The sequence below is a fragment of the Uranotaenia lowii genome, chromosome 2 (genome assembly GCF_029784155.1).
Source record: "Uranotaenia lowii strain MFRU-FL chromosome 2, ASM2978415v1, whole genome shotgun sequence".
Lineage (NCBI taxonomy): Eukaryota > Metazoa > Arthropoda > Insecta > Diptera > Culicidae > Uranotaenia > Uranotaenia lowii.
In genome coordinates this window covers 293,309,360-293,334,306 of record NC_073692.1, presented here as the reverse complement: position 1 = coordinate 293,334,306, position 24,947 = coordinate 293,309,360, and the positions used below count along the sequence as shown (strand labels likewise).

At 41.9% G+C, this 24,947-nt stretch overlaps 3 protein-coding genes across 3 annotated transcripts; all 3 read right to left on the bottom strand.

Annotated features, from left to right (window-relative positions):
- Positions 1 to 278: 278 nt before the first annotated feature.
- On the bottom strand, positions 279 to 3,955 carry LOC129747095 (DNA polymerase delta catalytic subunit). Its single transcript, XM_055741111.1, has 3 exons — positions 3,792 to 3,955; positions 3,613 to 3,689; positions 279 to 3,551 (listed from the first exon to the last, which is right to left on the bottom strand). Exons 2-3 carry the CDS (start codon positions 3,675 to 3,677, stop codon positions 332 to 334), a joined length of 3,285 nt encoding a protein of 1,094 aa, XP_055597086.1. The 5' UTR covers positions 3,678 to 3,689; positions 3,792 to 3,955; the 3' UTR covers positions 279 to 331.
- A 4,165-nt stretch (positions 3,956 to 8,120) lies between these two features.
- On the bottom strand, positions 8,121 to 8,646 carry LOC129743860 (uncharacterized). Its single transcript, XM_055736073.1, has 2 exons — positions 8,524 to 8,646; positions 8,121 to 8,458 (listed from the first exon to the last, which is right to left on the bottom strand). The coding sequence occupies exons 1-2, from the start codon at positions 8,618 to 8,620 to the stop codon at positions 8,142 to 8,144; spliced, it is 414 nt and encodes a 137-aa protein (XP_055592048.1). The 5' UTR covers positions 8,621 to 8,646; the 3' UTR covers positions 8,121 to 8,141.
- Positions 8,647 to 16,908: 8,262 nt separating this feature from the next.
- On the bottom strand, positions 16,909 to 22,818 carry LOC129742784 (uncharacterized). Its single transcript, XM_055734725.1, has 2 exons — positions 20,620 to 22,818; positions 16,909 to 20,499 (listed from the first exon to the last, which is right to left on the bottom strand). The coding sequence occupies exons 1-2, from the start codon at positions 22,816 to 22,818 to the stop codon at positions 16,909 to 16,911; spliced, it is 5,790 nt and encodes a 1,929-aa protein (XP_055590700.1).
- Positions 22,819 to 24,947: the final 2,129 nt, after the last annotated feature.

Below are 24,947 nucleotides of genomic sequence, written 5' to 3'. Positions count from 1 at the left end.
CAGTCCTTTTACTGCAATATTCAAGGAGAGGCCTTACAGAAACTACATAAATACAAGGTTTTTATTTTGCAGAATCATTAAATTGCAGAGTAAACCTTGGATGAAACCTAGTATATTAGGTAATTTGTTTTAAGATAATTTTATTAAAATGATCAACAAACGCATTAAGACTGATAGCCATAAGAGTTTGCTGTGCCTACAAGATCATCATTACTTCAAATTTGAACACATTCGAACATAAATTTCGGATTCAACAGATAACAAGAATTGAAATGGAACAAAAACTATTTTATATTAACGCGAAATTCACCGACAAAAACAAATCAGTCCTCTACCACGAGGGTACCCCGAATCGGGCGACCCGCTTCTCCTGGGTGTCCAGTTCCATCTTAATTTTGGTGCGCATATAGAAAATCGGACAATCCCGGCTGGTGCAGATGACTTCCTCGTGCAGCGAACCCTGACAGCGCTGACACTGGGTCCACAGGCGACAGAAGCGCTCCTCCAGACTCCGCTGGGTTTCCAGCTCGTGCTGGTACAGATTCGCCTCCTTCGGTTTGCAGTGCTGACAGAGCGCTTGACCTTCGTAGTTGGCCGGTAGCAGGGCCTTACAGCCGAGGCAGGCGTCCCGTTTCTTGGTGAAGGCTGCTAGGGCTCCAACTTTTGACGTAACGACGGAACGGGTACGGGTGTGGTCTCCTCTTAGGAGGATGGATTCAGCTTTTTCGCCGAGAATGGGTTCGAAGATTCTAAGTAGAGGTTTTGAAAGTTGATTCTCGAGATAGTAGTTGGCATCGATTGGGACACAGTTTTCCAGAACGTAAATTGGGTCTTCGGCTTTCATGTAAGCGGGGGTGTTTTTGGCTGCAGTAATGATGACGTAAGGGACACGATCTCCAAGTTTTGGGGCGCTGCCAGGATCGCGCTTCTTCATTTTGGCGGCCAGTTCCACGTGAGCTTGCTTGGCGGCGTAATCGGCTTTTGCCAGTTCTTTGGTAATGACCAGCTGGGAAATGTCTATGCGATTACAGAGCAGATCGGCGATAACTTGTTTGGCGTGTTCTACTGCACCGTCTGGGTTGCGATCGATGAGAAGTTTCTGCAAACAGGAGTTCATGAGATTGGCCACAAGCGGGGAGTTATCTCGACGGACAGTTTCGATACCCTTGCAGTCCATTTTGTCGTATTTATCGGCACGGGTGAAGTATAAGCCCGCGTAACGTTTCTTATTGATAAGTAAGTAGGGATAGTACACTTTTTCGAATTCTAGTTTAATGGGTTTAACGAATTTGGCGCTTACGTATTCAGCCGCCTCACGACCAAGTTCCATGCTGCGTTCCAGAGATTTTACGCCGAAATTAACCATCACGGAATCGGTATCACCATAAATAACAACTGCATCGTTTTCATATCCATTTTCTACAGTGTATTTCTGCTCGACCTCCTGTTTGGTTTGTTCAATCATAGTTCTGCCGTAGGCCGTTACGGATCCGGAAATCTCCAGACATGGTAGCTTTCCAACTTGGGCTCCCGTGAAACCGTACACGGAATTGGCAGATATCTTCAGAGCTAGCTGACGACCATCCAAGACCGAGCGTTTGAAAGGATCGGATTCGACTTTCAAATCAGCTTTGGCTCGTTTACGAGCGCCCAGAAGCGATTCAAGAATTTCCGGCAGGAGTCCTTTTCTTACCGAAGACTTTACGAAGGTATTGTTGGCTGGTGTACGGGTGATCTGATCGTCTGTGAGACCTAATTTGTCTTTAGTTCCTGGCTGCAGGAGAGTCGTGTAGCAAAGATTGTGAGCCATCATGATACTGGGATATAGGGAGGCAAAATCGAGGGTAGAAATAGGATCCGCATAGTAGCCACGCTTCGGTTCGATAACCGTGGCACCCTCGTATTGTTCGTCGGAACCGGAGCTTTGATAGGAAGGGATCAGATAACCGGAAGCTTTCGATTTTCTGAGCAGCTGACTCATAACTTTGATCTGCTGACCTCGCGTCAAAAGACATGACAGTGGAACGCCCGTTACACGAGCCATTTCCATGTAGTTTACGATACACATCAACTTGTTCAACAGACGAAGAGGTAGATAGGCGTCCTTCAAACAATACATGGCCAATCGTCTTCGTGTTTGCTCACTTTCATTCTGCAGATCCGTAATAATACTGTGATGGACATCTTCCTTTTGTTCCTGCAAAAAGTGGTAACTCACAGCGTTCAGCGTATAAGAACGTAGTTTGTAATCTCGCAACAGAACAAACAACAAATCAAACGGGACACGACCTTCAAAATTTACGGATTTATTCTCTCGACGACCCATTTGTTTGGATTGAATGACGGTTTCTTTAATGACTGATCTTATATTCGTAACTCTGCCAAGATATTCAAAATTTTTAACCTTCAAATGGCTGGCCCGATTCAGCAGATAGGGTATGTCGAAATTGTTGATGTTGTATCCCGTTAGAATATCTGGATCCAGTTCTCGCACAAACGATGCCCATTTGTCCAACAGTTGCTGTTCAGAGTCATAGCTCAAAACCTGCGAACCAACAATCGGTGCACAAGACTTCAAAGTGAACACATTCCTCAGAAACGGTTCCTGATCTCCCTGACGGATTACCATGTTAGCGATCTGAATTACTGGATCATGCTGCGGTTCCGGAAAAATGCCCTTCCTGCCAGCACATTCAATATCGAAACTGAGAATCCTTAAAGGAGCCACTTTGCTCCATTCGCCTTCCGGTTCATGAGCAATAAACCTGTTGTAGGCCACATCTATCTCGATCTGGCAACGCGTTTCAGGGGCCGGAGTTCCTCCTTTTTTCCTCATCCTCCATGTCCCCGTCGGACATTCAATCCAACTGCATCCAACCACCCCTGTATCGACCATAAAACGGATATCAAAATCAATGTTGCTTTCGTACACTCGACAGTCCTGGAAATTCATCGACTCCATGATGATTTCCCTTTCCATCAAGCGCTTGGCGGCCGCCAACAATCGCGGTAAAGCCATCGTAATCTTTATGAACCAAAACTTATCCTCCCCGTTGTACCCCATGATGGACTGCCTCTCAACCATCTCAACGTCTAAAACCGCCTCCTGCACGTTCTCCTTATTCGATCTCATGTCATTCAACACCGCCTTGTCCAGCGCCTGTCGAAACTCTCCCAAATGTCGCTTTTCAAAGTTCTTCGGAGCAGCTATGTACAGATACGGCGTGAACCCGTGCACATGGGCACACACCGAGTTTCCTTCCTGTGTAATCCCAAACATTCGCATCACCGGAACTGGTCCAATCTGGGCCCCCGGCATGCCCGGCAAAGGTTGCCCAATATAGTTGTCGATATCAACCTGTTGAAATATCAACGCATCCACTTCCGGATCGTAATCCCTAGGCTGCGGACGACTCCATTTGGCACAGGTATTCTCCGCTTCCGGACCCTGACCGATCAATGCCTGATCGGCGCCTTCCTCAGCGTCCATCCCGGCCAACTCGGCCTCGAAGTAACTCTCGAACTCCTCCTCATCATCGTCGCCACCAGGGCTATAAATGCAACATTTTTTTACGTTAAAAGAATCCTCTAGATTTAAAAATTTAAGCTTACCGCATCTTTTTTGGGAAACCGGAAGTCTCCGCCGGCTTCTGGAAGGGTTTACGTTTGGTGTTCATCTTTTTTTTTTCCTGGGGGTGTAAAAATTTAAAAATTGTAATTATTCTAACTTGAAAGGAATCACAACTGTTCAACTATGGTCAGTGGTTTTACTGTGTTGATTAAAACCGTACAATGTTCGGTCCGGTCCGATCCGCAATTCGGTTCTAAAAAATTGAGCGCGCAAAATCACACTGCGCGTCCTGATGAGAAAGTTCGGAGCAAAACAAAAGGACACTGATTGGCTCAACAGCTTTAGGTCAACAATCATCAGCGCCGATGGGAGATGAGAGATGGTGAAAACACTGAAAATAAACACAAGCCGTTCAGATTTTGTTGAAAATTCAGAAGGGAAAAAGTTTAAAGTTTTATCAATTTAAAAATTTAATAAATATTCCGAAACTTCAACAGTTGAAAGAACAAAAATAAAACTGTATAGAAGGTGGTAGAATGTATAATTCCATAATTTTATTATATTATATTTCTTCATGTTTTCGATCTTGAATAACTCAATTTTTTTTATTTTGTGAAATCAGAGCGTCCAAATGTTGCAAACAAGCATTAGTGCGACTTGTTCCAATTAACTGAAATTTGAATTATTTTGATAAAACCGACACCCCCTCCCCCCGGCCCACTCCTAGTGAGTGACAAAAAAAGTCTAATTTGTTCCAAAATATTTTTTTTAAGTTCTATATAACGCTTATAGTTTAATCAAAATATTAAAATTGGCATTAAGAACAGAATATTAAAATTGGCATACATAAAATTTAGGACAAGAAATTTTCCTTTCATTATTTAGTCGCTGAACGAAGCTTACGGCATGTTCGTGAATTGATTTTTTTGGTTGATGCATCAGTCGATCGATTGTTTTCGTAGATGTCAAATCACTCTCCAATACTTTTGCATTTTGTTTATGATTTACGAACGCCAGCATCGATAAAAAAAAATCACTTCGATAGAAAAAATCAATTTAAAAACACGCCGGTAATAATACTATCTTTGATTCTGGGACAAATAATAATTCCTTTGTTTTTCTATCCCGTTTTCCTTTATTTCAAATAACTTTTCACTTCACAAATAAAAATAAATTCATTAACTCAAAGTTGTTTTTTTTATCTCAAAGCATAACTCCTTTGTTTCAAATATTACGGAGCGTTCGTAAACTGATTTTTTTTGGTGATGCATCGATTTGTTTGGTAGATGTCAAATCACCTTCCAATGCAAGGTGGGTATATATTCAGGAGGTGTTCCCGAATAACGAATTCCCGATTCAGCCATTTTGGCTATGTAGGCTATGCAACTATGCGGAACTCATGAAGTTTGTTTACCAACAAACCACAGAAAAGCTGAACAAAAAATAAACAAACTCATTGAGAGCCCCGCTCACTCCTCGCCTACTTACTGTGAAAGTCGGAGAACCTAGTGTATCTAAAAACCTTGTTCCAATGCATTTGCATACAGTTTTGTTTAATTTAAGAATAACGCCAGCATCGATAAAAAGAATCACTTCGATAGAAAAAATCAATTTACGAACACGCCGTTATTATTTTGAACTGAACATCATGTTTCGTTACAATTAAACAGGTGTTTGTTTCAATAAAAGCGTTTCTTGAATCAAAACTATTGTTGTTTTATTTCATTTATCTAGTTTTCGCTGAGCTTACTCAAGCATGACAAAAAAGATAAAAAAAAAAATCGTAAAAACTAAATTAAATACATTTTGGCTGAAGCTTTTGCTTTGGGTCCGCCGCGCAAACCCACTTGATTAAACTAGAACGAATACAGTATCGTTGTTTGCGTATTGCCATGGGTTGTATGCAATCGACACATACGATGGGTCTCGAAGTACTGGCGGGAGTAATGCCGTTGACAAACCGGTTCTTCGATTTATCGCTACGTTTCCTTATTCGAAGTGAAACTATGAATCCTTTGGTGATAGAAAATTTGGAAAGGCTTATGAATATTAATCCGCAAGTAAAATATGTAAATAATTATCATACTTTTACTTTTAGTCAATTAGAAATAACCCGCATAAATGAGGATTGTTACCAAACGATTTTCTGGAAAGTCAAACGACGATTTGATGAAGCGTAAAAAAATGTTTAACAAACGATAGTCGAAATCGTAAAATACATATCTTAAATCGTGAATTCTGAATTGATGTTATTTTAAATATGTTGTTAGGTAATGTAACTGTTAAAAACTGTTAAAACCGTTGTATGGAAAAACTATTCTACTTACAGTTAGGTAAAGATCCAAAATCTGCTTATGGAAAACGTATCACATTCATCGAACTATAACTGTTATAGTTTTTCTAAACGTTCTGTTATAACGAAATGTTTACAGAAATGGTTTTTTAACGATCTGTCACAGCGTTCTTCAAACTTTATTCAGACTTTCCTCTAAACCGTACGTCTAACAACCCAAGTAACCATTAAGCCGTAAGAAGTGGCTTTTATTTGGCATTATAGTTGAATCTAGAATATGCCCAACAGAACCGATTAGCTTTGCATTCCTCTTAAGGGCTGATTAAAAGCCGGTTTTGGCCTGCAATTCGGCTGGTATACTGCTTGTCAAAAAGTGTCAAAATAATCCAGTGGGTACAACCAATACAACCCAATGCACAAAAAAAAATCAAAAATATTGTTTATGTTTTGTCTTTTTCCACCCAAGGCTTTTTTTCTCTCTCATCTCCATTAGCCACTTTTCCAGCTGTTGATTTTTTGCCGAATGGAATATGACCGAAGAATCGAACTCTCGACTACTCTTGGCCTAGCTATTATCAGCGCCTTTGCTTGATGCACCATCTCATCCACGCATCAGTGGAGCTAAATTTCACATATTTAAACTATGGATTCCATTCGATGAATTCCCCAACTATCACGACGCTGATATAGCACAAAAAGGATATTTCGTGATATTTACTAAAACAAACAGAACGGCTGAGTTTGAAAATCTTATATTTCGGTATCAAATTTTGAATACGGCGAATGCGCCAAGACCTTTGTTTTGAGAAAAACGCATTCCAAGTTTCAGAAAATAAAATCAATTTCCTATTTAGCTGCGTACAATCATTTTCCTAAAGAAGTCGCTAAAATGCTTTCAAATTGGTTTAATTTCAACACCCGATCGATAAATATAGCTTTTCCGTACTAATTACCACAAAAAATTAATAAATACAACTGTGGGCCCTTTTACCACAGACTGGTGCTCTCATTTTGTTCATTCGCCAAATTGGAGTGCCCTTTTGAATTGCAGAATGACTATTCGCCTTTTGGATCACTCATTAAAGAAGCCAAATTCAAGCAAATTTCGGCTTGAAAGCGGGTCCAAATGATCACGTTAACACATTAGCACATTCAACGATCTTATAAATACTGATTTGTGCATCTCCTCGTCCTGGAAATTTTTTTTTCGAAAACTTCAATGCCCTTTTTCCATCTCGAAATAACTATTGGCCCTTTTGTTCGCGGGGAAATTTTGAGGGGAAATGGGCGAATGAACTGTGGGATTACACACTCATAAAAAAAAGCTATTCGCCTTATTTAAAAAATTAAATTTAACTTCACTAAAATAAGAAAAATTGAAAGGAGATCATATTTTCGGATGTAAAATGAATAGTTTAACGCATTTATGTGATTATCTGGATTTGTTTACAGTTGGCGCATTCGCCGTATTCAAAATTCGATACCGATTTATTTTAACAATTTTTAATAGTTTTTCACAAGGTTTTGTTTGAATTTCTTTTTACTTTGTCAATTTTTTTCACACATCTTTTCAAAAGCAAATTTTTCACTAGAAGCAAAAAACTTCCCCCGCTTGGGGCACTTGTACATTGGCTCCACCCCGACACGACCGATTAGGTGGTTTCGTTCGGAAATACGGTGCAGGATTTCTTCTGGTGCAGATCCAATGGTTCGTACTCCTGGCTCCAATCTTCGAAGATTTCCGCTGATTCTTCCACTTGGTATGCATAGCGACATTATCCATATCTACGAGAGAAATCCTGTGGTCCAGCTAGTCGTTGATTTGGCGGTTTCTCGTCCTCACTTCTATTTCGAACAACATTCGTCGCCGCGCCGGTGAAATTCGCTTCCGAACCGCAAAAAGGAAACTTAATTGGAGATCATTCAATTTTTTGTTTGAAGTTTTACCCAACGTTGTTTACGTTTTTCGAAAATGTCATACGTAAGCCGGTTAATGGCCAGATATTTAACTAACTGAGCTTTGACAGGGCCCATTTGACTTTTAAGCGTCACGAGGCTTATTGGCATTTGTAATAATTCTAAACAGCCAATTGGCACTGAAATGCTTTTATGCTGTCCTTACGCGGCTTATATCAGTGCTTATTGGTTTGTTGGGAAATCACGCACACATGCATAAATTTTTTTGTCTTGTTTTTGCGAAATGAAAACACGGAATCTAAGGTTTTAAAAATAATACTTTTTATTGGTTTTCTCGTTGTGATTTCACAATTTCACACATCACATATCAAATATGCATACTTTATCCTCCTGGAAGGGCAATAGGCAATGTAGGGCCATTTTGATACACTTCCGGTGCGAGAAATGCGATGCTGGTTGAGATCCGACTGGTTTCATTGCAAAGCTCCTTTTCTTTTGGAATATTCTGCATGCGAGCTGTGAAAGGCCAACGGGGCTGGTCGAAGGAGTTTTAAACACCACCAGTCGGGCTGAACCGGCCGGACGCACTAGATTGATTTCGTTGCTGGAATGAAAAATTTTCCTCCAGCGGGGCAAGTTTTCAGCCGCCATTTCCTCGATGTGTAGTCGATGGGTTTCTGGAAATGAAATACGCGAGATACGGTGAAACAACTGAACAACTTATACAATTTATACAACTCACCTGATGTTTTGCGATTTATGTTTCGCGGTTTACAGATTTTACACCATACTTTTGGGGTTTTTATGAAATCGCGCGAAACCGGACGGCTGGAAGGCATCGCGATTCCGAATTTCCAAGTGTAAACTTTTCGTCTGTGAACAGTGGTGCCAAGAAAATCGATTCTTTCAGAACAAAGTGTTTTAAAATGTTCGCTAATTTCCGTGACAGTAATATCTTATTCAGAACCAAAATAATTACTCCAGATATTGGGATCATGTTCTTACATATGATTCATGTTTACATATTTAATTAGATCTATCTCTTTTGAATATAAAATAAAATATATTTACAATTTATTAATATCATACTCAAACTTGCATTTTATGATATCAAATAATTTCATGATAAATTTATGAAATAAAAACAAACAAGCAAACATGAACTTTGCCTTTTTTCTGAAATTTTTTCATACATTTCAAAAGTAGCTTGGTCCCTTCACGCAAAAACTTATTCTAATGAGAGGTAGTTATCAAAATATATTTTACATTAAAAGAAATTTTGTTTTTTTACTTAAGTTTGTAGGTGTTTAAAAGACCGCTTAACATCTCTATATAATTTATTAATAAATCTTATACGATGACGCCTCTTTGTTTACTACAGTCTCTTTAGTTAAACTAAATTCATAGGACGTTGAGTAAGCTAAGCTAAAACTTGAAATTTGGATTCATTGGACCGTCCTGATAATGTTGCTAATGCTGATTTGGGGCAAAATCACCTGGCAGCTCTGATCCGCGTTTCGGCCAATTTTTGACGTAAATCATGGACGCTATGGGTAACGGTTCGAGATCAATTTTACATTATAGAGAAATTGAAGTAAATCGTTCATATTATTTATCTACCGTACCAGATACCATCACTTTTCCACATGAACGTTCATGTTTCGTTTTTATCGTTGTCGATCTAAGGTTTAATATAATAGCTACGTTTACTAAGACAGTCACTTTTTGTGAAGCCGTTGATGTATCGTAAATACTGTTTGAGATATAGTTTTTTAGTATGCGGGAAATCCTTCTTTATTAAATTCGGACACGAGTCACTTTTACCCGATTAGCAGTTCCTTGATAAGATTCGATCTGTCCATGACCGCTGACATCCGTGGAATACCAGATCACGTCCGACCCAACGTCATTCCTTCAATCTTTGCATCAAAAGTACGTGAAATTGACCCTACAAGAATGTTCTTTACTGATGGTTCTAGAATCGACAGCGCGACTGGTTTCGCAGTGTACAATGAGCGCTTTGAAACTTCGTTTACGTTGCTGAACTAGCCGCAATTTATTGTACCTTGGAACACATTCGCACACTTCCCGTAGACCACTATTTCATCTATTCGTATAGTCTCAGCTCCGTTGAGGCGATTCGATCGATGAAACTGATGAAGCGCTCTTCCCATTTTTTGATGGAAATTTCAGGGATATTGGGCGCATTGATCGAAAATTCGTATAGGATTACCTTAGCTTGGATCCCGTCTCATTGTCTTATTCAAGGCAATGAGAATGCGGACTCATTGGCTAAGGTGGGCGCGTTACAAGGTGAAATCTTTGAGAGGATAATAACTTACCATGGGGCCGTTCAGATACCACGTGGACAGAAAATTGAGATTTTTGACCCCCTCCTTCCCCTCCGTGGACAAGCGTGGACATTTGGCAAACCCCTACCCCCCTCCCCGGATGTCGTGGACAGATTTGATTTTTTTAAAATACCTATAATTTGATAGTTAGAAAACACCACTTTTTACCTTTTTGATTTTGACATGGCTGATTTTGAAAAAAAAAACGAATAATTATTTCCTGATTTAATTTTTTTTTTAATTTTAAATTTCTAATTTCTTATATTTACCACTTGTAGTGTAGCTACTAATTGTTCAAACTTAAACTGGAAAGCTTTGCAATTTTAAGATTTTGATTTAAACATCTTAATATTTATTCACCTATAGAAAATATTTTGAAAGTAAGTATGTCCACGTGGACATGACCCAAACCCCTACCCCCCTCTCCGTGGACAAGCGTGGACATTTCCATACCCCCCCCCCCCCCTAAGTTGTCCACGTGGTATGTGGACGACACCATGAATATTTTTCAATACCTCGCACTTTAGCGATTAACGCTTGGCAGTCTAGCTGGGATAATGGCACAAAGGTACGTTGGCTCCATACGATTATCCCTAAGGATCCGACGAAGGCATGCGGTTTAAGCATTTTAACATGAGTCGCGACTTCATTCGCGTGGTTTCTCGGCTCATGTCAAATCACTGCCGGCTTGACGCGCATTTGTTTCGAATACAACTAGCTACAAGCAATGTTTGTGTTTGTGGGGATGGCTACCACGACATTGATCATGTTGTGTGGACGTGTGAATGGTTTGATCGATCGAGGGCTTGGCTACTGGATACCCTTAGGGCTCGAAGTAAACTACCTGGTGTTCCAATTCGAGACATCTTGGCAAACTTTGATTTTGAATATTTGTACCCTATATATTGCTGATCCACTCTTTTTTTCTATTTCTGCGATAGCTGATTTGGGCTCCCGTAGGGTACCACTGTAAAAAAAAATTACAGTATTCAAGAAAAAAATGAGCATTGTTCTACATAAGGATTATTTATCGACTGAAATTAAATCGGATGAACAAGCGGAAAACATTGAAAGATGATTTAATAAAAAGTTGTCAAACAAACATGTATACCAAATATTATTATCGGATTATCTATTGTTTACAAAACAAAAAATTGTGTTTGCCTTGAACTTGGTCAATCAGCAGTCAAAATCACGGAAAAATGAATAATAAAAAAAACCTGTTTGCGATGGGGTCAACCAGCTGACAAATTCACGAAAAAAAAATGAAAACCTGTAGTTGTTTAAATAAGTTTAGAGTTCGACGACACGGTAGCGATCATTCATTGAATGTTGGATTTCGTGCTATGTTTTGCAGTCGGAGTTATCCGTATAAAGTTTAACTGAAAAGCGGTTAGCGTGTAGAAAACCGTCAGATTTTATACTGATTTGACAGATCGCACAAATTTCGCAGTTATGAGTGCGCAGTCCAATTTTTTGCGATGCGAATGGTATTATTTCCTATAATAGACTATTCACCGTACACAACTCCTTTTTTTAACTTCTCATATACGATTTGTTACATTTTAACGACAACATAATTGAATTCGACCAGCATATAAAGTATCAAAGACGCATTTATCGCATCAAAAATCTTCGTCATGCCAAATTAGTTAATTCTTAGGCTATGGAAAAATGTGTTTTCAATAATGTAGATTGTTTTTTTGTTTTGTCTGGGATTTTAACGCTCGTAATTAATTCAATCTCAATGAATACTAAAAATAATAATATTTCATTCCGATGACTTCATGTTTTGTCCTCTCTTGCAAAATAATGATTTGAAGATTGATTCAAGAATTTACTTCTTAACTTTTCAATGAAATTAGTGAGTAAGAATGAATTTTTTAACTGTGTTTACTGCTCCGGTTAGCCTACCGCACGGAAGGCTACCGTCGCGCGATTAGAAATTTTCCCAGTAACCGCAATACTGTTAGAATATGTGCTACTGTGCACCCCTTGTCGCTGAAATATTATAAGCGTGTTCGTCTCGTTTGGCTACACTGTCGTACACAGAAAAAAAATCTGAATCCTTAACAACACTGAAATTGAAAACCTGTATCATTACATGACGTGGAACGCGATTTATTGATGTAAATTTACAAATTAAAAAAAGTTGAATCCTTAACAGCACTGAATTCGTATGACACAAATATTACTTGACACGGAACGCGATAATTTGATGTAAATTTACATCACATATGATGTAAATAAAAAGAAGCATCACATACGACGGAATTTTCAGTGCGAATTAAATATTACACGTCTTTAATATTTTACATGTCTTTAAATTTTACACGGTTTTTGAAGTTTACAGACGTGGAATATTCAACTCGCACTGAAAATTCCATCATATGTGATGCTTCTTTTTCGTTACATCATATGTGATGTAATTTTATAACATTTTTCTGGTCACACAAAATTCTTAACAGCACTGAAATAGAAATTTCTTAAAATTACACGACATGGAAGTTACAGGACATTGAATTTGAATTTAATTAATATTACAATACACTGAACGCGATGATGTCATGTAAAAATACAGACTGTCAAGAACAGAACCATAGACAAATGTAAACAAAGTGTCAAGTCCAGTCGTGCACCAAAGTATTTGTTTTAAGCAGTTTTCCCGCGAGTGAGGTTCCCGGAGATCTTCATGATGTAGGGATGCGGTTCCGGAAGCGGCTCCATTTTACCACCATGTTGTTCTCTGTGATGTTACTCAACTTAGGATTCGGGGAAGAAAATGAAAGGTTGAAGTGAATTCTAATAAAAAAATGTGAGCTGAAAAAAAATTTCTGTCGCTAAATATAATAAATTAATTTAGGTATAAAAAGGTTTAATTTTTATGAAGAGATGAGAAAATTCCATTATTGAATCATATAATCAAAAAATAAAACAAAACAAATTCCAATTGGAAAGTTTCTCTTCCAATATTCAGTGATTTTATAATTTACATCATTTTTATTTTACACGTTGCCAATTTTACATCATTTTTTTATTTTACACGTTGCAAAATTTTACTGACGTGTGATTTCCAACTAGCACTGAAAATTCCGTCATATATGATGCTTCTTTTTATTTACATCATATGTGATGTGATTTTACAGATTTTTTTCGTTGTGTGTACGCCAACGGATGGTTTAGTTCTAAGTTAGCTTTTCTCCCGATTAAACGTATTTACACCATTCGCGTGCGTTTTATTTCTCCGGGATAAAACCAGTTTTCCATCAAGTCACTTTCCGTACGGCCATCGCCGATTCCGCTGCGAACCTGTCCACCTCGGAATCTATCAGGTTATGGGCCCAGTGGAGGTTTTCCGGAAGTGATTTGTGCTGATCGGAACAGTCGCGAAAAGTGAATTGCGTGTGTTGCAGTGGTCCGCCATTTTGCGAAATTTGAAATTTCGGTGCGGGAGAAGAAATTTGCTCTAGTGCGTTTTTTTGCTTGCGGTGTGCGGTTGGATTTTTCCGTGGCAGCAAAAATGGAAGCAATTTGCAAATTTGTAAAGCTGGATAATCAGAACTGGTCATCCTGGAAGTTCCGGATGGAAATGCTCCTGACCAGGGAAGGATTATTTTATGTGGTGGAGGAGCGGAAGCCGGAACCGGTGACGGCAAAGTGGTCAGCGGATGACAAAAAGGCTCGAGCGACAATGGGGCTCTGCATAGAAGAGAACCAGTATGGTTTGGTGAAAGCAGCCCAGTCGGCTCGTGATTTTTGGGAGTGTTTGCGGAGGTATCACGAGAAGTGCACCGTGACTTCCAGAGCGTCAGTGCTGAAAAAGTTGTGCAACTTGAATCTGCGGGAAGGTGGCAATTTGGAATCGCACCTTTGTGAAATAGACGAGCTTTTTGATCGGTTGCAAAGTGCGGGGCAGGAAATGGAAGATTCGCTGAAAATCGCGATGATTTTGCGAAGTTTGCCCGAATCGTATGGTGGCTTAGTGACAGCGCTGGAGGGACGACCGGACGACGATTTGACAATTCAGTTGGTGAAATCCAAACTCTTGGATGAATGGGAGCGCCGAAAGGAACGTTCGGGCGATTCATCAAGGGAAGCGAGAGTGCTGAAGAGCGAAGCGGGTTCGCGAAGAGCTTTTGGGGGAAAATCGGAAGTGCGATGTTTCCAGTGCCGGGAAAAGGGCCACTACAAGCGCGATTGCCCAGATTTGAAGGGAAACAAAAGAAAAAGTGAACCGCAAAGAGCCGAGCGAGCAACAGAGCGGAATGCTGTTTTATTTATGGCTGGGAGGAAAACGCCAAAGTGCTGTGTGATTGACAGTGGGGCCAGCAGCCATATGTGGAACGAGAAAGGAGCGTTTACGTCGCTCAAGGAAAAGTGTGCTCGGGATGTTGTTCTCGCGGATGGCTCAGTAGTGAAGTCGGCCGGATGTGGTACGGTTGTGGTGACTGGTGTTGATGGCTGCGGTGAAACAGTGACAATTACGCTGACGGACGTTTTATATGTGCCTTCATTGAATACCAGTTTGTTGTCTGTGCCAAAGTTGACAGCAAAGAAATTTGAAGTGGTTTTCAGAAAGGACGAATGGGACATTCGTGAGCAATCAGGAAAAGTGGTGGTGAAGGGCATACGGTCAGGTGATTTATACCACCTGAAGATGGTGGAGACTGTTGGGAAGTGTGAGATCAAGCAGCAAATAAAATCCTCTCAACACCAGTGGCACCGGAAGAATGGACGCCGTAAGCTAGAGTTTGCTTACAGAGCGGGAAAAGTGAGTGTTCCGAAGCAAAGCTATCAGCTTGAAAATTTGGGAGGAGCGCAAAGTGAGGAGGAGCAGTTTACTCCTGGAATGTCGGCAGGAAATCCTTTGTGCGTAAAGGAGAAGTCCGATGGGTTCGGCACGGAGGTTTCTGGTTTGGTCGCTCAAATAGTAGTGGAACCAGTGTCGTTTGCCGAAGCAAAGAATTGTCCGGAACGTAACGCTCGGGTGATCGAGTCTGGTGAGGCAGCAAGGTACAAGGCGCGTCTCGTGGCTCGAGGCGATAAGCAGCGTTGCGGGATGAATTCCGACGGAGTGGTAGCTCCGCTGATTTGCCATAGGACCGGTGGTTTGAGGCCGAAACTCGATGGTGTCAAGGACCGGAATATCGAGGAGTTCGTCGATGCTGAATGGGCCAGTGACCCAGGTTCTCACAGGATAACCACAGCAGATGTGGTTTGCTTTGTCGGAGGAGCTGCTGCTGGTGGGCGAGCCGGCGTAAATCTTTCGTCAGCATCTCGTCCAGAGAAGCAGTGTATGGGGCAGTAGCAGGAACGTGCGAGGAAGGTTACGGAGCTGATCGGTCTTGAGAGTAGCCAAGGGGCACAAGTAGAGGAGGAGTGTTAGAATATGTGCTACTGTGCACCCCTTGTCGCTGAAATATTATAAGCGTGTTCGTCTCGTTTGGCTACACTGTCGTACGCCAACGGATGGTTTAGTTCTAAGTTAGCTTTTCTCCCGATTAAACGTATTTACACCATTCGCGTGCGTTTTATTTCTCCGGGATAAAACCAGTTTTCCATCAAGTCACTTTCCGTACGGCCATCGCCGATTCCGCTGCGAACCTGTCCACCTCGGAATCTATCATATACAAATATCTTAAAATGTCTGACTTGGTCGTTTAGTCCTCTTTCCCTCTGTCTATACTCTATATCTAATGCTCTCTTCGTCTATTCATTAGAACAACCTCTCGTCCGACCGGTTCGATAACACCAGAAAGAAGGCTGGCCAGGAATACAATACCTGAGGTAGCCAACGAAACCATGCTACAGGAAGCCACCACCAACCCAAGACGAAAATCTGCACTCGAGAGCGACCCTACACAATCCTCTTTCCGTTCCTCTAGTTAAATTAATTAACAGTTGAGTAGCCGCGACGATTACGGCCCCCCTCTTACTAACATCACACAAAAGTGAAATTAATGTTCGGCACAAAAAAAAAAAACTTTATGAGTTAAATGCCTTAATAAAACTACTTGTAAATTTAAAAAAAACATTTTGGCTGAAGACCTAAATTGATTTTAAAAGTTATATCGACAAAGGGTCCATGATTAATTGATTTGTATATAAGAGAGTTGTAAGCATCGTGTTGCCGTAGGTCAGTAAAAACAGGGGATTGGGTCGAGTTCCGACAGTATATTTGTACCAATACAAAACTGGTGTATAGAAATAAACTTCAAGACTAAAAATACAAAATACAAAATCATCAGAATGAGGTTATGTAAATGGATAAGCTAGACTTACATTTAGTCGACCTCCCCAAGCCAAACGAAACCTAGCAACTTTCTAATTTTCGCCGTTGGCCTAACCTGTTTTATGGTTTAGAACTAATTTATAATGCTTTACAGATTCATTCAAATATTTAGTACTCACCGCAACGCTAAATGTTCACAACAACAATAATGGCTTTACACCTCGCTCAAAGGCAAATCTAAATTTGTCCTGGCTACGAATCTGTGCGAACAATCAAAATGAATAAAGGAAATAGTTCTAATCTACATCTAGACAACTTACTTGTCCCTCCAGCTGGTACAATAAAGGTTCACAAATCTTCTAACTTTAAAACAACCGAAAACCTCTTAATGCCGCACTAAATCAACAAACTTTTCTACTGTTGCGTCGCGTGGTACTTTTTCTCAAAACTATCATAACGGTACTTTCTCAACAAAGATAAATTTTCACTCTGCCCCCGCTCCAACGGTCAATGTTGCCAGATCGAAATGTCAATCTGATGACAGCTACAGGCAGCACTCGGTTTTCTCCACTCTTGCCGCAACATCCTCCCCCCGGTGGAATCCGGTAGACTCGGTTCCGCAACCATCTCCAACCTCCAGGACTGCTAGGCGAGACAACGGTCGACGAAATACTCCATCTCGAGTTTGTACTAACGCTTGGCGACATCTACCATCCGGGTTTGTTATCAGCTGCAAGACTCTACCTCGGGTCCAACCATTTCTCCTACTGCCCTCTACCAGTACTACTAGGGCTCCAGCTTCGATCGGTTTTGTCTCCCCGAACCACTTAGTGCGTTTCGTCAGAGTTGGCAGGTACTCAAGAGTCCACCTCTTCCAGAACGTATTCAACTGCTTCTGAAGCTGACTCCATGAGTAGCTAAGTAGTTTGCTGCTGCATTCCGTTTCAACGATCGGCTGACATACTCCATCGGAACTACCCAGCAGGAAGTGGTTTGGGGTAATCGCTTCACTCTCCGCGGAGTCTAACGGCAAATACGTCAACGGTCTACTATTGACGATGGATTCGGCCTCAACCAGTAGTGTTTGCAGTTTCTCGTCGTCCAGTTTATCGTGGTATGCGTCCAACAACGCCTGCTTGACGGACCGGACCATCCTTTCCCAAGCTCCACCCATATGGGGAGCAGCCGGGGGAATGAAATGCCACGTTGTGGTAGTATTCGTGAATGTGGCTTCAACACCGGAGTTGATTTGTTGACGAAGTATTTTCTCGGCACCCTGGAAGTTCGTCCCATTGTCACTGTGCACTTCGGCTGGGGCACCTCTTCGGCCGATGAATCGGCGTATAGCAGCAATGCAGGATTCGGTAGTCAAGCTGTGAACAGGTTCTAGATGGACGGCTCTCACCGTAAGGCACGTGAAGAGAGCTACCCACCTTTTCACGTTACTCCTTCCGACTCGCACCATTAACGGACCAAAGTAGTCCAGCCCTACATTCGAAAAGGGACGGACTTGCGACGACAATCGGGCCACCGGTAGCGGTGCCATCCTGGGAATAGCTGGTCGAGCCTTGTAAACAGCGCACTGTTGACATTTCTTCGCTACTGTTCTCACCAAAGATCGTAGTGCTGGTACGTGAATACGTTGCCGTGCTTCATTAACCACGGTCTCGTTGTTGGCGTGATGAAATCTACGATGCAATTCATCGATGTACAAAAAGGTAATCCAGTGTTCCTTGGGAAGTATCACCGGGAACTTTGCGTCCTTCTTAACACCTTTTACTGCAGCGATTCTTCCGTCGAGACGAAGAACCCCGTACTCGTCGATACTCGGGGTCAGCTGATAGATTCGACTGGATTTTTCAATACATATTTGATCCTTCTTCGGCAATTTTAGATTTCTTTTAAGGGTTACAACTTCATCGGGATATGCTTCGCGTTGGGCCAACATAAACAAAGAACGTTCAGCCTTCTGCAGTTCTGCTCTCGTAAGACAGCCTAAGTTGCGACGTTCAGGAGGCAATTGTCTGTTGGCAATGTAACGGTGGACGTATGCTGTTGTTCGTAGAATTCGGCACCATTTTGAGAAGCGACGATAGTCAATAACAGGTGGGAAAAAGGGCACATCATGATGTGAATAACACGCCCGTAGTTCCTCTTCAGTCGTCGATACCACTTTACTGACTGGCCATCGATCCTCGGACAGTCTCAGGAATTCCGGTCCACTATACCAGATGCTCGTCACTTTAAAGAAAGGGCCTGATCCCCACTTTGTTGCTTCGTCGGCAGGGTTCTGCTTCGACGGGACCCATCTCCATTCGTTCCGGTTGGTCAACTCCAGGATTTCTGCGACCCTGAATGCCACGAAGCGGTGATATTTCCGGGGGTCTTCCAGGATCCAGCTCAGAGCCGTGCTTGAATCGGTCCAGAAACAGCGTCTCGTAACTCGCAGTGAATGGTTTTGAACGACAAACTGTGTCAAACGAGCGCCTAGAACACATCCTTGGATCTCCAAGCGGGGTATAGTCCACGGTTTGAGCGGGGCAACCTTGGTCTTAGCGGCCACCAATGCGACCTCACTGCCACCTCGGGAGTTGATGTAACGGAAGTAGACTGCACATGAATATGCAACCTCGCTGGCGTCCACAAATGTGTGGATTTCGATGTTCTGAGGAGCTTCCGAGAAGTAACTTCGCTGTATTCCTATGTTGTTAATGTGCTTCAGCATTTCAACCCATCGATGCCACAATTCGCAAGTATCGTCGTCAACTGGCTCGTCCCAACCGAGCTTCTTACGCCAGGCCTCTTGGATTATAATTTTCCCAAAAATGAGATACGGAGCCAACAATCCTAGTGGATCAAACATGGTCATGACGTATCGCAGAATCTGTCGTTTCGTAGGAGTAGATTTGTTCTGAATCAGGAACGCCATGTCATCACGCATAACCATAGGAAATCTGAATTCGTCCTTGGCTGTGTCCCAGATTATTCCGAGAACTCGTTCGGATGCTTCTCCTTTCCCGGGATTCAAATCTTTAATTGTTTCCGATGACATCTCTCCTAGGTGCTCTACAACTTGTGGACAATTGGAGCAGAAGTTACGCAATTCAAACCCACCCTTCAGGTGGATCTCCTTTACTTGACTGGTAATTCGCTGGGCTTGTTCAATGCTCCGAAAACTCGCAACATAATCGTCAACATAATGGCCGGAAATAATATTTTCGACGGCGTCAGGATACTCCTCGATGAACTGCTGTGCATTGGTATTTTTGACAAATTGTGCCGTGGCAGGCGAACAGGATGACCCGAAGGTGGCGAAGTCCATAACAAAAATTTCAGGATCAACATCAGGATCGTCGCGCCATAAAAATCGCTGCGCCGACCGATCCTCTTCGCGGATGCGGATTTGATGATACATCTCCTTTATGTCCCCCGAAACTGCGACCGGATGTTGGCGAAATCTGAACAAAACAGCTGGTAGGGATGTGAGCTGATCCGGGCCCTTCAGCAGCAGTGTATTTAGCGATATTCCATCGACTCGGGCGGCCGCATCCCATATCAGCCGTACCTTGCCTGGTTTTTTAGGATTGGTCACAGCTCCGAGGGGAAGGTACCAAGTACGACGGACATCTGCAGTGTCTAACTCAGAAGGTGTTGCTCGATGACAATATCCCTTTTGTTGGTACTCGCGGATTTGACGTGTGATGCTTTCTCTTAACAGGGGATCCTTCAACATCTTTCGCTCAAGACACTGTAGCCTTCCAAAACACATGGCGTAACTATCAGGGAACTCTACGTAGTCGTACCTCCAGAGTAACCCCGATTCGAATCTGTCTCCGACCCTTTTTGTTGTATCCTTCAGTATTTTTATCGCTCGTTTATCTTCGTCGCTGACAATCGGTTGAAATACTTTGGTTCCTTCTTCTTCGACGGCAAAAAACCTTTTAGCAGCTTCATCAAAAGGAGTTTCGTCCTGGCACTCACACACATGGTAACTAATCGTTGGAGTCTGGTCATCTCGCGTACCACCATAAACGCACCACCCTAAGCGAGTGCGTACGGCGGTAGGATCTCCAGCACCTCCTTCTCTCGCCTTGAGAGGGACAACAAGTTTTAGGTTATCGAGTCCAATAAGAAGCTGTGGACAAACGTTTTCGAAACCTTTAATAGGCTATCCTCTAAGATGAGGGAACTTTTGCTTCATCGTGCTGATCGGAAGAGTTTGTTTCGGAAGATCTAACGATTGGATGGTACCGACATTGACGAGTGGGTATCGCTTGGTTTGACCTGCTCCCGAAATAGAGAAGCCAACACGCTTCGATTCGTTTTCCACTCTCGTAACATTGCTTGTCCACTTCAAGCATAACGGCTGCTTTCGCCCATTCAAGCCTAGTTTATCAGCCAACTCCGTTTCTATCATCGTCAATGATGAGCCTTCATCAATGAATGCAAAGGTATCAACCGATGAGTTACCGTTGTACAAAACGATCGGGATTATGCGGTACAGCAAAGATGAAGCAGTAGAATGATGGCTGACAGTTTCTGAGGGCGAGCTTGATGGTGTGTTGTTGGATGGCTTCGGCGGTACAGACTGGTGCAGGAGAGGATGGTGCCGTTTACTGCAACCGTTGACACCACAGCGATTCCTATTATTACACGGTCGTCGACCATGTGCATACAGGCACGTTCTGCATAGGGCCAGCTCTTGAATCCGCTTCCACCGTTCATCGACAGATAGCTGTTGAAATGTACGACAGTCTCGTGCACGATGCCCCAACTTTTGGCATACCGCACACGCAATCGTTCGTTGTGAATTTCCGAGCGTACCCCGGGGGTTTACAGCTGAGCTCCCCCCGGTATCGGAGTGCACAAAACTCCGTTCTACTTTGTGCTTTTCTCGTCTAGTCGGATGTCGTTTTGATTCCGCACTGTAGGTGGTGACACTATAGGCATCAGTCACGACCTCTTCCATAAACGCTCCAAACGTCTGGAGGTTAACCACTTCATGCACCCTTCGATAGCTGGCCCATCGCATCTGGTACTCGGTCGGAAGTTTTCCGATCAGATCCTTAAGCAGGCTAGGGTTGGCCAGATGATCCGTTAGTTCGGCTGCAATGATGTGATCGCAGAGAGCTTGCACTACGGTCCCGAATTCGATGAGTGTCTCGAGTCGGTCCGCTTTCGGAGATGGAGTGGCCTTAACACGCTCGATTAGTGAGTGCACCAAAAGATCCGGACGACCAAAGCGCATCCGCAATTCTTGAATGACACGAGGAACCGATGCTGGTAAGATCAATCGGCTTCGGACTGCTTCCCATGCCGCTCCTTTAAGGCATCGTTGCAGGCGGATCATATTTTCGCCTTCGCTGAAACCACACGCCTCCGTCGTGTAATTATATTGGATTATGAATACCGGCCAGTCCACAGGATCTCCGGAAAACGGCGGCAAATCTCGTGGCAGAACTTGACGGGCTGCCGCTTGTGACTTGGATGGACCTGGCGCAAGAGTATTCGTTCGTCGCTCCACATTTGCGACAGGAAACTCAACTTGGGTAACCGGAACAGCAGGTTCAGGTAGTTGTTGATTAACTCGCTCCTCGCTGTTCTCGGATCGCTCCGAAATAGTCGGTAAAACTGGCTGCGGAAACAAAGGTGCTTTTGCTGACTGAGCCATTGCACCTGATGAACAAACTGTTGTTGTTGTTGGAACCAACTGCTGCTTGGGTGGATATATCGGCTCATCTCGTTTCTCAGCTGGAGGGAATGAAGCTGTTTCCAACTGTTGCTGTGCAATTGCAGGGGGTGTCAATGCCAATCGACACAGATTGAATTGATTTTGCAGCTCTTGAAGCTGCATTACGGACGGTCGTTCATTTCCCTGCCAGGCGCGTAGTTGCTGCTGCAGGGTAGGCACGGTTTTCGGTTTTTGACACTGCTCCTCTTTCCTGGTGACCACTTCTCCATAAGGAACATTCTGGATGTCGCGTGGAATCTGTCCACCGACTGCACCTTCCGTGTCAGAATGTGTTTGGCTAGCCACCCAGTTTGCAGTTCGCTGCGACTTTTCTTTCGGCAATTCTATTTCCTGTGACCGGCTGCTGTGTGAATCATCTTCCTCCACCAAATCCTTCATCACTTGGTATCGTTTTGCAAGATACCGTTTGTCCAGCTCCTGTTCCTCCTCCACTCGCTTCAACTCCAGCTCGAGTTTTGCCCTGCGGACGGAAGGTGAGGACCGGTTGGAAGCGGTTTTTGTCGGAAGGCATTTTGCACACACCCAAGCTTGATGCTTAATATCGGCTCCTACTCCGGCACAGGAAAAGTGCCACCAATTGGAGCACCGATCGCAAGCGACAACATTGTCGGCTGAATCCGGCTTATCACATGCCACACAGCTGAATGCATTTTCCAGATCGATGGTGTTGTAATAATCGCTGGAACTCATCTCAGTGGCCATCGTGTAAATTCTTGAAGAATTGTTGCCGTAGGTCAGTAAAAACAGGGGATTGGGTCGAGTTCCGACAGTATATTTGTACCAATACAAAACTGGTGTATAGAAATAAACTTCAAGACTAAAAATACAAAATACAAAATCATCAGAATGAGGTTATGTAAATGGATAAGCTAGACTTACATTTAGTCGACCTCCCCAAGCCAAACGAAACCTAGCAACTTTCTAATTTTCGCCGTTGGCCTAACCTGTTTTATGGTTTAGAACTAATTTATAATGCTTTACAGATTCATTCAAATATTTAGTACTCACCGCAACGCTAAATGTTCACAACAACAATAATGGCTTTACACCTCGCTCAAAGGCAAATCTAAATTTGTCCTGGCTACGAATCTGTGCGAACAATCAAAATGAATAAAGGAAATAGTTCTAATCTACATCTAGACAACTTACTTGTCCCTCCAGCTGGTACAATAAAGGTTCACAAATCTTCTAACTTTAAAACAACCGAAAACCTCTTAATGCCGCACTAAATCAACAAACTTTTCTACTGTTGCGTCGCGTGGTACTTTTTCTCAAAACTATCATAACGGTACTTTCTCAACAAAGATAAATTTTCACTCTGCCCCCGCTCCAACGGTCAATGTTGCCAGATCGAAATGTCAATCTGATGACAGCTACAGGCAGCACTCGGTTTTCTCCACTCTTGCCGCAACACATCGCAAGTGAGTGCGTTTGTTATGATTTTTATTTTGAAAACAGATTTTTTGTAACAGAAAGGAAATGGTACTTATTAAATTTTGAATTATTCAAAGAAATTGAACTTTTTTTTATTTGTATTGGGCACATGTCTGCCACACTTTCGACTATACGACAAATGAGATCCACCTTATAAATAGCTAAGAAAATTGAATTTCCGAAGATGTCTAAAATAAGCCCCATTTACCCAATAGGCCAACAAGCGTACTTGACAGCTGCCCTACCGTCACAATTTGGCTGATGATTGTTCTAATGACGAACTTGCATGCTGTCAGTTGCGAGTGAGGAGCAGCGGTGTCATATATACAGATTTTTCTGTATTATACAGATTTTTCAACGTCAATACAGATAAGATACAGATACAGATTTTTATACAGATTTTTGAACATTGATACAGATTTATACAGATTTTTTAGAAAATCTAAACCAATTGTTGATGAAATGGTTTCCACGGGCTAACTGAGCTAAATCTTTTTAAACCTTTTTCTTTCGAACTGCAGTATACCGCAAATGCTTGCAACAGCACATATAATTTATCCAGACCATTAACTTCTACAAGTAAGCTTTTGTGAAGACTGTAACCATCATTTATTATAGGTTAGTAGGAGCTTTAATAGTCTCTTTTTCTCAACAGCATACCTTTATTGTTTTAACGGCGAATGATAGCCCCCGCCAAACAGAGTAAACAAATTTTGATAATAAAATCAGTATAAAACCTCTTCTCTTTAAGTTTGATATCTATAAAGTAGTGTGGTATTTAAGATTATCACATAAAAAGAAAAAGATTGAGAATAATATAGAAAATTCTTATTTCAGATTCAATTAGGTTTGCATCCTCAGTTTTTTAAATTCAAAACTCTTTAACTGAATAAACTAGGAGAACACTTTAGAATTTTAAAACAAATTCATTTCTTATACGATATGCAGTATTTTTTTTTAACCCAGCCCACTTATTGAAACCAGTTTTAGTTCATAAATACAGGAAAAAATCATGCGTGATGTTTCTTAGACGAAACTTTTCATAGTTAGTCCTAAATGTGCTAAGGATTTAAAAATTAGATTTACAATTTTCATCGATAACACATGGCAGAAAATTTCAAGCAATATAAGAGTGATATAAGCTCTTATTTTAAATATAAATACTGAAAATAGGTTAAAAAATGCATTCAATAAATTTATGCGCTGGCAAAACTACATGACAAAGATATAAAAAAAAATTGTTTCAATTTAGTTATCGACTTTCTCGAGGACCGCGAGTAATTTTGATTTTGGAAGAAAAAGTGATGAAAGTTTCCGTTTTGTCCACTCAGAAATGAAAAAAATATAAATTTATTATTTTTCATGTATTTTCCCGCTTCACCGTGCCCACTCCCAGA

Bases quoted from the DNA above. Each gene is read 5' to 3' on its own strand.
- LOC129743860 (XM_055736073.1), bottom strand. From the start codon at position 8,620: ATGCCTTCCAGCCGTCCGGTTTCGCGCGATTTCATAAAAACCCCAAAA. The intron at 8,459-8,523 runs GTGAGTTGTATA...TTTCATTTCCAG, and splicing joins CATAAATCGCAAAACATCAG to AAACCCATCGACTACACATC.
- LOC129747095 (XM_055741111.1), bottom strand. From the start codon at position 3,677: ATGAACACCAAACGTAAACCCTTCCAGAAGCCGGCGGAGACTTCCGGT. The intron at 3,552-3,612 runs GTAAGCTTAAAT...TTGCATTTATAG, and splicing joins GGTTTCCCAAAAAAGATGCG to CCCTGGTGGCGACGATGATG.
- LOC129742784 (XM_055734725.1), bottom strand. From the start codon at position 22,818: ATGGCCACTGAGATGAGTTCCAGCGATTATTACAACACCATCGATCTG. The intron at 20,500-20,619 runs GTCGGTACCATC...GTTTGTCCACAG, and splicing joins AGCGATACCCACTCGTCAAT to CTTCTTATTGGACTCGATAA.